The sequence below is a fragment of the Onychostoma macrolepis genome, chromosome 10 (assembly GCF_012432095.1).
Source record: "Onychostoma macrolepis isolate SWU-2019 chromosome 10, ASM1243209v1, whole genome shotgun sequence".
NCBI lineage: Eukaryota > Metazoa > Chordata > Actinopteri > Cypriniformes > Cyprinidae > Onychostoma > Onychostoma macrolepis.
The window spans coordinates 16,695,353-16,708,176 of record NC_081164.1 but is presented as its reverse complement, the minus strand read 5'-3'; the positions used below and the strand labels follow the sequence as shown (position 1 = coordinate 16,708,176).

The 12,824-nt window shown below is 37.3% G+C and overlaps 1 protein-coding gene across 2 annotated transcripts in view; it reads left to right on the top strand.

The window, feature by feature from the left end:
* phf24 (PHD finger protein 24) overlaps positions 1-12,824 on the top strand; it is a 46,787-nt gene that overhangs the window by 9,125 nt on the left and 24,838 nt on the right. For both annotated transcript variants that reach the window (XM_058789488.1, XM_058789489.1), the window contains exon 2: positions 4,856-5,283. In XM_058789488.1, the coding sequence (XP_058645471.1) occupies positions 4,858-5,283 (426 nt within the window). In that variant the 5' untranslated portion in view covers positions 4,856-4,857. The remainder of the gene's footprint in view (positions 1-4,855; positions 5,284-12,824) is intronic.

The following is a 12,824-nucleotide window of genomic DNA, read 5'->3' as shown; positions in this document are numbered from 1 at the left end:
AAAAAAATCCAGAAAATCACATTGTAGGATTTTTAAAGAATTTATTTGAAAATTATGGTGGAAAATAAGTATTTGGTCAATAACAAAATTTCATCTCAATACTTTGTTATATACCCTTTGTTGGCAATGACAGAGGTCAAATGTTTTCTGTAAGTCTTCACACACTGTTGCTGGTATTTTGGCCCATTCCTCCATGCAGATCTCCTCTAGAGCAGTAAAGTTTTGGGGCTGTCGCTGGGCAACACGGACTTTCAACTCCCTCAAAGATTTTCGATGGGGTTGAGATCTGGAGACTGGCTAGGCCACTCCAGGACCTTGAAATGCTTCTTCACGAAGCCACTCCTTCGCTGTTCGGGCGGTGTGTTTGGGATCATTGTCATGCTGAAAGACCCAGCCACGTTTCATCTTCAATGCCCTTGCTGATGGAAGGAGGTTTTCACTCAAAATCTCACGATACATGGCCCCATTCATTCTTTCGTTTACGGATCAGTCGTCCTGGTCCCTTTGCAGAAAAACAGCCCCAAAGCATGATGTTTCCACCCCCATGCTTCACAGTAGGTATGGTGTTCTTTGGATGCAACTCAGCATTCTTTGAGTTTTTACCAAAAAGTTCTATTTTGGTTTCATCTGACCATATGACATTCTCCCAATCCTCTTCTGGATCATCCAAATGCTCTCTAGCAAACTTCAGACGGGCCCGGACATGTACTGGCTTAAGCAGGGGACACGTCTGGCACTGCAGGATTTGAGTCCCTGGCGGCGCAGTGTGTTACTGATGGTAGCCTTTGTTACTTTGGTCCCAGCTCTCTGCAGGTCATTCACTAGGTCCCCCCGTGTGGTTCTGGGATTTTTGCTCACAGTTCTTGTGATCATTTTGACCCCACGGGGTGAGATCTTGCGTGGAGCCCCAGATCGAGGAGATTATCAGTGGTCTTGTATGTCTTCCATTTTCTAATAATTGCTCCCACAGTTGATTTCTTCATACCAAGCTACTTACCTATTGCAGATTCAGTCTTCCCAGCCTGGTGCAGGTCTACAATTTTGTTTCTGGTGTCCTTTGACAGCTCTTTGGTCTTGGCCATGGTGGAGTTTGGAGTTGGACTGTTTGAGGTTGTGGACAGGTGTCTTTTATACTGATAACAAGTTCAAACAGATGCCATTAATACAGGTAACGAGTGGAGGACAGAGGAGCCTCTTAAAGAAGAAGTTACAGGTCTGTGAGAGCCAGAAATCTTGCTTGTTTGTAGGTGACCAAATACTTATTTTACCGAGGAATTTACCAATTAATTCTTTAAAAATCCTACAATGTGATTTTCTGGATTTTTATTCTCATTTTGTCTCTCATAGTTGAGGTATACCTATGATGAAAATTACAGGCCTCTCTCATCTTTTTAAGTGGGAGAACTTGCACAATTGATGGCTGACTAAATACTTTTTTGCTCCACTGTATGGTGAAGATTTTTATTTGGGCCATATATTCCAAGACATAGGCTAGAATCTGTTATTCCTGAGTACAGTATCCACACCGGTGTGGTGACTGACTGCCACACATTCACCTCAAAACATTAGATTCATCTGCACTGGAGCCATGCCGGAACACCGGATCACAACCCCGTGCACGGAAGATAATTCTGCACAAAGCTGCAATTCCAGGTTTTCAAACAGAGATGGCGACAAAGAGGCAAAAGTTACGGACTGCAGCTTTAATCACATAGTCACAATTAGCATGAATGTCCGATAGGTTCGTACTAACCTTTCATCTGTTAAGGGTGATTTCTGATGACAGCACAGCTCTGTGCATTTGTTGGCTGCATACAAGCTTTTTGAAAGAAAAAATTACTTCCTTGCTCAAAACTGCACTTTAGTATTTTTCAATTTAAAGCCTTTACTGCTGACTCGTAAAAACAGCCTCTTGTCACCCTCTAATGGCGGAACAATTGAACTAAAATCACCATCACGAACACACAGACACACCGTTTCCTAATACTAAATACAATTATTTACATAAAATATTATTTACTGAATAATAATATTTAATAAACAAAAACAACAGACATCATGAAAGTTGTTAGGCAATTCGGTCAAAGGCAGCGTGCTGATATACAGTATTGAAGTTACATAAACATGATGAGATTTTGCCAAAACTATTTGCTCTGAAACAAATAATAGATTAATAAGACCAAAGACTGCCTGTTAGATTTACCCAAAACAAAATATATCTCATGTTTAACCACTATAGAGACATCAGAGCCAGGGTTACATTCCAGAAGATTTGGCCGAGGTGAGGCGCTCTCTCTGTGGGTTCATGAGCACTGAACAACCGCTGACGCTCTGGAGCTTACGTCTCCGAAAACGTCAAAGCAAATTTTCAAATAGACATTATCTTTATTAACAAACTGCATATTTGAAGTCCAAATAAGTACATTCTCGCCTAAAATCCTCTTAAAACTACACTTCTGACACAAAACAGTATTATTTTTTAAATTATAGTGGATCTGGGCGTCCACCGTGACTCTCGCTGTGAGAAATATGGCAACTTCAGCAAGCGGAGTGATACAAAAGGTGAAACGGCTGTTGGAGTTGTTTTGGACTCCAATATCAACACTCTTATCAGACCAGAAAGAATTGTTGTTTAAATATATAGATACACATATATATAATCAAATTTTGAAAACTGACTGATTCGTTTGGCACTGATCCATTACATGGTCTTTGTTGTAGCAGCATAAAAAAATAATAAGATATTTAATACATTTATTTTTACAAAACAACATTAAAATGAGTCAAAATTTCCAGCTAAATCACTTAGTTTTACTGGTGTTATCTGATGTAAATAAATATGTTTAAATGTTGTTTTATTCTGTCACCCTAATTGGGAATCCTGACTGTTTTCTGAACGGTTGCCTGGCTGTAATTTAGCTACTTAAAAATCATTTGTTTTACAAGCTACACTTTTAAAGTAGCTTTCCCAGATAGATTGCAATTTCCTTTTATTGACTTAAGTGAGAAATAATGTTATTATCAGACCGTAATATATGCAGTTTTTGCCGGCTTTGAGATTGTGCCTAAAAGATACGCATTAATTAATTCGGTGACAACACATTAAACCACACCTCCCTCGGCCAGCTTATGTGACATCTATCAGAACACGCTGAGCTGTAACAGGGTAAAATACATCATACAGCCGGGGGTAATTACTGCACAAATGTGTCACTCCCAGGCCTTTGATGAGACGAGGCTCAGCACCGCCTCCTTGATTTCCCTCATAATTAAAGTTCATTCTCAGACACTGCCTATAGGGACAAAAGCGATATTACAGTGTGGCTTGTTTAGGTGGGTGCAGAGAGAGAAAAATGTGATGGGTCAGAGCTTGGGTTGATAGTTAAGAATAAATGGGGGAAGGAAATATCCATTGAAATTCAGAAGCATGCTGTGCTTTGCGTTTAGAAGGCGAGAGAATGCCAACTGAAGCAGTTTCACACCATTACCCTGATTAAAGGCTGAATGGATGGAGCAAGCATTCAAGATTATCTGATGTCTGGACAAACTAAATCACAGTTCATGTCCAACTCAAGAATGGAATGGACCGAGTGAAATGTTTCAAATTCATTTTTTTAGTGTATGTTCAGTTCATGTGTTATGAACAGGTTGGAAAAAGTTCTGAATTTTGCAATTCCCTTGCAATCAATGAGTGTGAATTTGAATTTAAATAGAAATGAAAACCCCACAGACAGTTAACCTGGAATGACAGAAAAATGTATATAATGACAGAAAAAGGAATTTACATTACAGTAAAGTATGTACATTATATCTATCTATCTATCTATCTATCTAGCTATTTGTCGTTCTATCATTCTAACGTTCTCTCTCTTTCTCTGTCTGTATATATATATATTAGTGCTTTCAAAAATAGTGCATTAATGCAAGCGATTAATTTTTTACAGATTAACGGCATTAAAAATATTTAACATAGTTAATGCAGGGGCGGAGCTAGGGTTGGTGACTCCACTCACAACTGTGTCTCTTTATTCTTGACAAGAATTGCATTTATTTAGATGCAGAACGTCATTACGACCACATCAAAGGGAGTCTTTTTAGATGTGCACTCCACTTCGCCTCAGTAACAGGCGCTAATCAAACAAGTGTGGAAACGGTACAGGTGACGAGGAGCTTCAGTAGAATGACAGTGAACTGCAGTCAGATGAGATGTTGTCAGTCATGTTCCGTTAGCTGTTATACTGTGCTAATTATCTAATTATTATTCTTTGTTCCTTAGGAATTTATTTAAAAATTCTAAAACGCTTCAGGAATTAAATTGGGATTGAAGTTCTGAATGGCAAACACCCCTGATCGTGAATCACAAAATCTTGCGATCGAACAGCTCTGCACTGGATTTGCTCCCCGTTCACACTGCAATCACAAGTCACCGCATGTTGCCATTAGTTAAGATTGATGGTCTGTGATGGCAGCAGACCAATACGAGACACACCAAGCCTTCCAGTGATCAATCATATCAGAGATCTGTGTGAAGAAAACGCTAGCGAGGTGGTTTGCAACACATTTGCTGTGGTTCACAAAATCTGCTTGATCCAGCATGTGGGCGTATTTTGCCAGAGCAATGATTTAGAGACAAAGTCGATAGAACATGTCTTGTTTTCAACCTTAATATTTGTTATGCAACAGGGTGCTAACACCGACGCACAAGCATGAGAACTGTCTCTCTTTGCTATATTAATATAATGTAGGATTTGAAGCTTAACCTGCTGAAAACACCAGCATTGATGATTGCATAGTCTGATATGAATCAATAATGTCTTATGGTAAAAATAGCTTTTGTTGTGTTACTATATTGCAGCCATGGGTGTGCTGATGTCCAAGAAGCAGCAGGTGGAGAAGGTGCAGAAGTGCAGCGTGGTGGTGTCAGCATTTAAAGATGGTCTGAAGGACCGGGCGGCCCCAGCGGCTGCGTCCCCGACTGAAGAGGTCATAGCTGAGAATGGGGACGGATCAGCTGATGGATCCCACCAGGCAAACAAGGAGCATACTGAACAGAAAGACAAGGACAGCAAACCAGGGTCATTACCAAATCAGCAGGCCTCAGCTCCGCCCAGAGAGGATCATAAGGCCAATCAGGAGGCTTGGGGCCGGCTCCGTGATGGGAAGGGGGTGGAGCCTGAGGATCTAAAGAAGGCACATCAACTCATTCCTCCTGCATTCATGCGGCCAAAGAGAGAGGTCAATGACGACCAACCGGTAGATGTGCCACTTGGGCAAAGAGAGCAGGTAATATGGATGAAATAAAAATTTGAAACGGTTCGTTTTTTAAATGTTTTTGTAAACATTCCTGCTCATCTGTCTTTATAAGTGGGTTTACTGTAGAAGTATTTCTCTTTTATTTATGCACATTATTAAATGTTTTATTAATACATTTTATTTTATTACGTCCCCTCAACCCTACATACACTAAGACAAGCGATTTGTAAAATTTTCTAAAATATATTTATAATGGTAACTGACAGCACAACTTGTTATAATTTTTGAATGATTTTTGCTTATTTTTTTTATTAAATAGACAATTTTCAAAATTTATTTCACATTAACCATTTTTTGTTTAGTTTTATAGTTTTTGGGGGGAGTATATGGTATCAATTATCATTATTATTTTTTTAATTAAATATTTTATACTTTTTAAATTTTATTTGATCTCCTTAACCATACATTGGACAAGCGGTTTAGATAACTATATAAAATATGTTTGTAATGGTAATTAACAGCATAACTTATTATAATTATAATTCTATTTTTATTATTTCTATTTGTTTATTTCTTATTAAATAGACAATTTTTTACATTTATTTAGGAGGAGGTGGAGTATGCTATATATTTATACACCAGGCCGCAAAAATTATGGCGTTTTTCTACTGCATGGTACGAGTCGGCACGGCTCGGTTCGGCTCAGTTTGCGTTTCCAATGCAGTTTAGTACCGCTTTAGAGTGGGCGGGATTATTCACATGTTATAGTTGCGCTGCCTCTACTGCCGTGACTCCTGAAAAACTTTTTCATTCAATAATAATAATAATAACTATGCACCCGTTTGTAAGGAAGGTTGTAAATTAATTAATTTATCTATCCAATGCTGTCACGTCACGTGACAAAAGAACGAACGACTTGAAAGACTCAAGAGATGAACTAATCAATTCTCTTTCCGGCTCAGACTGCATAGGTTTAGCTTATGAGGCTGTCACATGATGAACGAACGACTCAAACCCGAAGACTCGAAAAAGGTGAACTAATTCAGTGCAGAACCTATAGGATGTTGCGCATGTGCGACTGAACGAATCACTCCCCGAGACGACTCGTTCTTCCTGAGTCACATTAAAGATTCGTTCAAAATGAACGAATCGTTCAAGAACGACCCATCACTAACCTCAAACTAGGTGGTACTGAAAAAAGTACCAGGTACCAGGTACTGTACCCAGTGGAAAACCCCCCAAAAGAGAACCATACCGTGCTGTACCATGCAGTGGAAAAGCGCCATTAGACATTATAGCAGCAATCATAGACTCCACACCTCTAGATCAACCTCTCTTAACCTTCATATCTGGTTATTTATACAAAAATCCCATACAACTTCATGAGATTGAATAACTCACCTAAAATACATACAAACTAGTCTGGCTTTCCTTCCATCTGAAAGTAGAGGGGTTCTGTTGGAGGTTATCCTTTCATTCGGAGCTGAAACCCGCTCTGTGACACATGTATGTGAGAAAATGTCAAGACTGTGAGTAAAGGAAGCTGATCCCAGCTCAGCCTAAATGGCAGCTCAGGTTTGTTGACAGTGCGTGGGCAGCGGGTATAGGCTGTGCTGGAAAAACCTGTCTGGGTGAGCTGCGCTGGTGTCTGGGATCAGTCCGAAATTAATTGGGGTCACTGAAGCTTGCGGCAACGGGGCCGGGCCTCATAGCGAGCCGGAGAAGAGCCACTCCACACAACTCCACTCAACAGAACGCTTTTGTTTACCTGCGGTCTCTCTCTCAGCAGATATAAAAGACATTAAAGCAGGCAGAATGAGATGCAATTTGGCTCGTCTTTGTGAGTTATGTCTAGATGCCGATGTTGAAATATGGTTCAGGAAAATGAATAAACAAACACGCAGCACTGACATAAATGAAAAATTTAACAGCTGGTGAATATAATTGTGAGAGAGAAAAAAAAGTTTGCTTTTGCTTTGGCACAGGGGAATAAACTTTATCTTAGATTTTCTTAGGAGAAATAAAAATGAAAATTTTTATCATGCATCAAGAGTACAGAACTATAATACTACTTAGCATCAGATTAGTTGAGGTTGGGAAGAATTTGATGAGAAACGTTTGAGTTCATAGTCAAATTTCTAATGCTTGATTGCAGACTTGGCAAATCTGAGCAAGTTTTGAGACAATGCTGAGATTACAGGGGTCTTTTTGTCAGCAGATAAATCTGAGAGCTAGGACGGTAACATTTTATTTTAATGACCAATTCTGATTCTTAACTAGTTGATTACCATGCATATTACATTTACATTTTACATTTACACAAATTACTAGCATATTGGCTGTTTATTGTACTTATAAAGCACATATTAATGCTTCATTCTGCGTGGCTACATTTTAGATCCATTAATCCACCCCATAGCTAAACTTAACAACTACCTTATTATCTATTAATAAGCAGCAAATTAGGAGTTTAATGAGGCAAAAGTCATAGCTAATAGTCAGTTAATAGTGAGAATTGAAGCTTAAAATAAATTGTGGCCACTGTTACACTGAAATAAGTGAAATGACCTTGCAATTTATTTAAAATGCTTTTTGTAAATGCATCATAATAAATATTAAGGTTTTTCGAAGAGAATATTCCTTTTTATTATACATATTTGTTATAGGGCTGGGCAAGTTAACACGTTATTGTCATGTTAACGCATTAATTAATTAACGCCGACAATTATTTTATCGTGCATTAAAAAAAAAAAATTGTATTATTTTGAAAGTCCGTTGCTCACTGGCTCTAAATACACATACAGACAAACCATGCGTGACAGGAGGGGTGGGACGTTGATCAGTACTGGCTTGGGATGGGCGTCATCACACGTCTCAACCAATGAGAGCATTTGGGGTGGGCCTAAGACTGCAGCAGCGCTCACATGAACACTCCCAATAAAATTATTTAGGCTAAGCATCGACATTCACAAACCACTGGTCACTGTTATTTTTAACAGAAAAGCAAGCATGAGCTGCTGTGTGCATGGTTTGGCATGGCAGAATGCGAGCAGCGCTCCCTTTATTATCACTAAAAAGCTGACATCTCAGTTCATCACAATCTCATAAAGCTCTGTTATAACAATGAATATATGCACAATGAAACTTCCATAATGTCTACACTTAGTGTGTTATAATGAGAGGATTTGTGAGCACACAATTTTTAGCACTGCGCAATAACTTTTGAGAAGTGAGTGGATTCTAACTTAATCACCTCTGATTGGCCATTGCGTTCCTGAAATAAACAGATATGTCGAGGATCGTCTCGCAGCAGAACACAAGATCCAGGGGGCGTGGTTGGATCCAGATCCAACTCCTCCCACCTTACATATACTTAAACCTACCCATCTCCACCCCCTGATCCCTAAACCCACCAATCTCCACCCCCTAGATGTGGATCCATCCACGCCCCCTGGATCTTGTGTTGTGCAGCGAGCCCTACTTGGATATGTCTGTGATTGGCTACATTTCTCAACGCTGCAAACACGTGTTATAAATAGAAACCACTTATGCTTGCGCATGTTAATAATTTTTATGTTATATTAGATGTTCTTGTTGCTTTTATGCAATAGATGAATAGCAATTTATATGTTTTTAGATATTTTATGTTTCGATATTTCTAATTTACGGGAGTCCCGCGAATCATTTCATTCTCCTGCATCCCACACACACACACACGAGTGTCTACCCGCCCGCATCGGCACTTGCCCATCAAGTGTTGTCCCGCACTGCACTCTGTTGCGCAGTGTTGGGTCCCGCAGGAGTGCAGGTCTCTGCTCGGAAGGTTACCTGTAAGGTTATGATCGAGGCTCTGAACTCTGAGCATAACTTTTTTTTCTATAACAAACTAGACAAAACGTTAATGTCCTGGCAGTGGCAAATAGCTTTGGTTTTATATTTAATTTGATTACATTAATGTTTAAGTTGAGATTTACAAGAAATATTTTAAGTGCTACTAAGTAAAGGGAATACTGCTGTTAAAAATCACTTTATTTGTTTAAAGTTTTTGCAAACCAAATGCTATTGCACTTTTGTTAATATAGCAGTACTTTTAAAATAAAAGTGCACAATACACTACTTTTGAATTCATTATTGAATTTTGTGCATAATGCGATTAATCGCAGAAAAATCATGTGATTAATCGTGATAAAAGAAAAATTAAATAAAAAAATTAATCATTGCCCAGCAACTACCTGTCACGGTCCTGCTGGAGCCAGGGAAACGCGGGGACCAGGAGTTTCTTCCAACATAGACTTTATTTTGGAATTGCAGGAACACACGAGTAACGATTAACAACCGACAAGACGACAGGGAAACACAGGGCTTATGAACGGAACAAAATCAAACGAGGAGAACTGTAACAGGTGGGGAACAAATCAAACACGGCTGGAGACTAAAGAACTCATAATGACAGGAACAGGAACAAACCAAATATGGGCACGAGAGGGGAAACACAAGACAGGACTGACACTACCCATATATATATATATATATATATTTATATATTAGTGCTGTCAAAATTAACATATTAATGCATGCGATTAATTTTTCCAGTTTAACGGCGTTAAAAATATTTTGGTGGTGACCCCACTCACAACTGCTGCTTCTGTCTCTTTATTCTTGACAAGAATTGCATTTATTTCAATTAACAAATATGTTTTTATTAGTTTTAGGTAACGATATTAACCCTGGCTATGAGTAAATTGTTTGCTCAATTAGAAACAGGCAGAACGCGATGAAGGTGATGAAGTGTGTACAATAATAAAATATTAGTATGGCTTTGTCAAGTCAAAATAATAAGGCAATCCATTTAATGAATATATGCCCATAAAATGCCAACGCGCTATTTTTATCATCCACAGACAGTAGAGGTCCACTACCATTCCAGCAGTTAAATACCAATGGGTCGTTATGATGCAGAGCTTGAGTCAGATTCAGAGGCTCAGTGGCAAGGTGACGTCCTTTGGCTCTTCTGATCGTCCCGCTTCTAAATACAGCACCTCTCTCCCCCGTGCTCAAATCACAATCCTCACCCTCCTCAGAGACACATGTCACAGTCTGAAGAGCAAAGACTGAGTGTGTCTGGTGCCTACACCAGAATAGGGTGAATTATTCATCTGGAATATCTGACAAGTATTTGATCCCTGGTTTCCCAGTGCCACGATCCTTAAAAAAAGGTGTGTAAAGCTCCTATTTAAATGCAAATTAACAAGTTACTTGAAGTTGATTAGGTAGCAGTGGTTCTGGAGCTAAAGCTAATTTTAATGCTTGGTTTTCATGTTCTATGTCCTTCCCATGCGGGTCTCTTTTCACATTGTAATATTTGTAAGTTTGCATCACCGACTCCAGCAGAAGTAGCAGCAGTTGCGCTGTAACCGGCCGTGAGTCATCACAGCTCTCAAACCATCCCAACTCCTGTGGAGACGCTTGGGTCTGCACCAAAAGTCCTTGAAAATGATCTAAAATTTGAACTACAGTTTTTTCTCTGCACGTTTCCAAGGTTTTAAAATGTCTGACCCTGACTTGCATTAATGTGACAGGTTGTCAATAGTTATGTTCAGTCTCCACAGTCTGTCTCTGTCGGGCGACACTGGAGAGAGGAAGAGCTGCATGAAATGAGATGAGCTCGTTAGACAGTAGATTCCATCAGTGTTTGACCACATTTGTAACCTTGGACTACAAAACCAGTCTTAAGTCGCTGGGGTATATTTGTAGCAATTGCCAAAAATACATTGAATGGGTCATTGAATGGGATTGACTTTTCTTATATGCCAAAAATCATTAGGACATTAAGTAAAGATCATGTTCCATGAAGATATTTTGTAAGTTTCCTACTGTAAATATATCAAAAGTTAAATTTTGATTAGTAATATGCTTTGCTAAGAACTTCATTTGGACAACTTTAAAGGCCAATTTCTCAATATTTCGTTGTTTTTTGCACCCTCAGATTCCAGATTTTCAAAGAGTTGTATCTCGGCCAAATATTGTCTGATCCTAACAAACCATACATCAATGGAAAGCTTATTTATTCGGCTTTCAGAAGATGTATAAATCTCAATTTCGAAAAATTGACACTTAAGACTGGTTTTGTGGTCCAGGGTCACATTTGTTAAACACTCATACCTGTTGAAAGGTAACTAAGTAAAAAATAGCAATGCTAGTAACTTAAGAACATTTTAGTAGTGTTATTTTGCAAATAGTGTAAACAAGCTACTGTATGTTATCCTAGCTTAAAGCTAATTTTCTAACTTCTCTCATTTGTAGCATTAAAACTTGCTACAGATTACTTTAGTTACTTTAATATTATTTATATAATACTGTTACTTTAGTATTATTTATATACTATTATAGTATTCATTAATATTTTGAGTTAGCTTTTATTTTTATATTTAGTTTACATTTTAGTAATTTTGTTATGTGATATTCTAATTTAGTTTTTAAAAATATTTCTATTTAATTTTTATTAATGTTTATATAAATTTTTGGTTTTAGCGATTTTAGTTCTTCAACTTAAATTTGTTTTATTTCAGTTAGTTGCCAAGGCAACATTTTAATTTAATTTAATTTAATTTAATTTAATTTAATTTAATTTAATTTAATTTAATTTAATTTAATTTAATTTAATTTAATTTAATTTAATTTAATTTAATTTAATTTCTGTTACCTGTTTTTAATTTCTGTTAAACATTTAGATTTTTCCCATCTAATTATTTTATTTAATTTTAATTTAATTTGATTAATTTCTTGTATTTATTTTATTTTAGTCATCAATTTGAACTCACCTTAAAACATTTTAATTTTCTTTTATCCATCTAATTATTTATTTATTTATTTTTAATTTAAATAAATTTCAACAACAACAACGTCATCAATTTGTCTTCCCCTAATTTTCTTTTTTCGAACAATATAATCAAATATTTTATTTTATTTTATTTTAACAACAAAACAAGTAATCTATTTGAATTGTCCTGTGGCATCATCTTATCAAATATTTGAGATATTTGATCAAAATTATTGCTGTAAATTAATGTTTATAAATCATGGTGTATTTTATTTTCTATTTGCTGTAAATTCATTTTAAATGCAGTGCTGCTGCCACTCTAACTTAAATTGTTAATTCATTCACTAGCCCTTGTGTTTTTGTACTGTAAAATATGCCTTTGGTAGAATTATATACACTCTAAAAAATGTTGGGTTAAATACAATCCAGCGCTGGGTAAAATATGGACGAACCCAGTGATTGGGTTGTTTAGACCCAGCGGTTGGATTACTGCCCAGAAGGTTGGGTTAAACATTTAACCCAACTTTTGATTGAAAACAACCCAGCATGTGTTCTGAACCAATATTTACCCAGCACTGGGTTGTATTTAACCCAGCATTTTTTAGAGTGTAGTCATATGGTTCAAAATATTACTAAGTAGCTTCAATGTAGCCTACCTTTTGTTAGTAGATTGTGTCTAATGGTTCAAAAAAAAAAGAAAAAAAAAAGGAAGTGAATGAATGAATGAATACATACATACAAACAGGTAGAC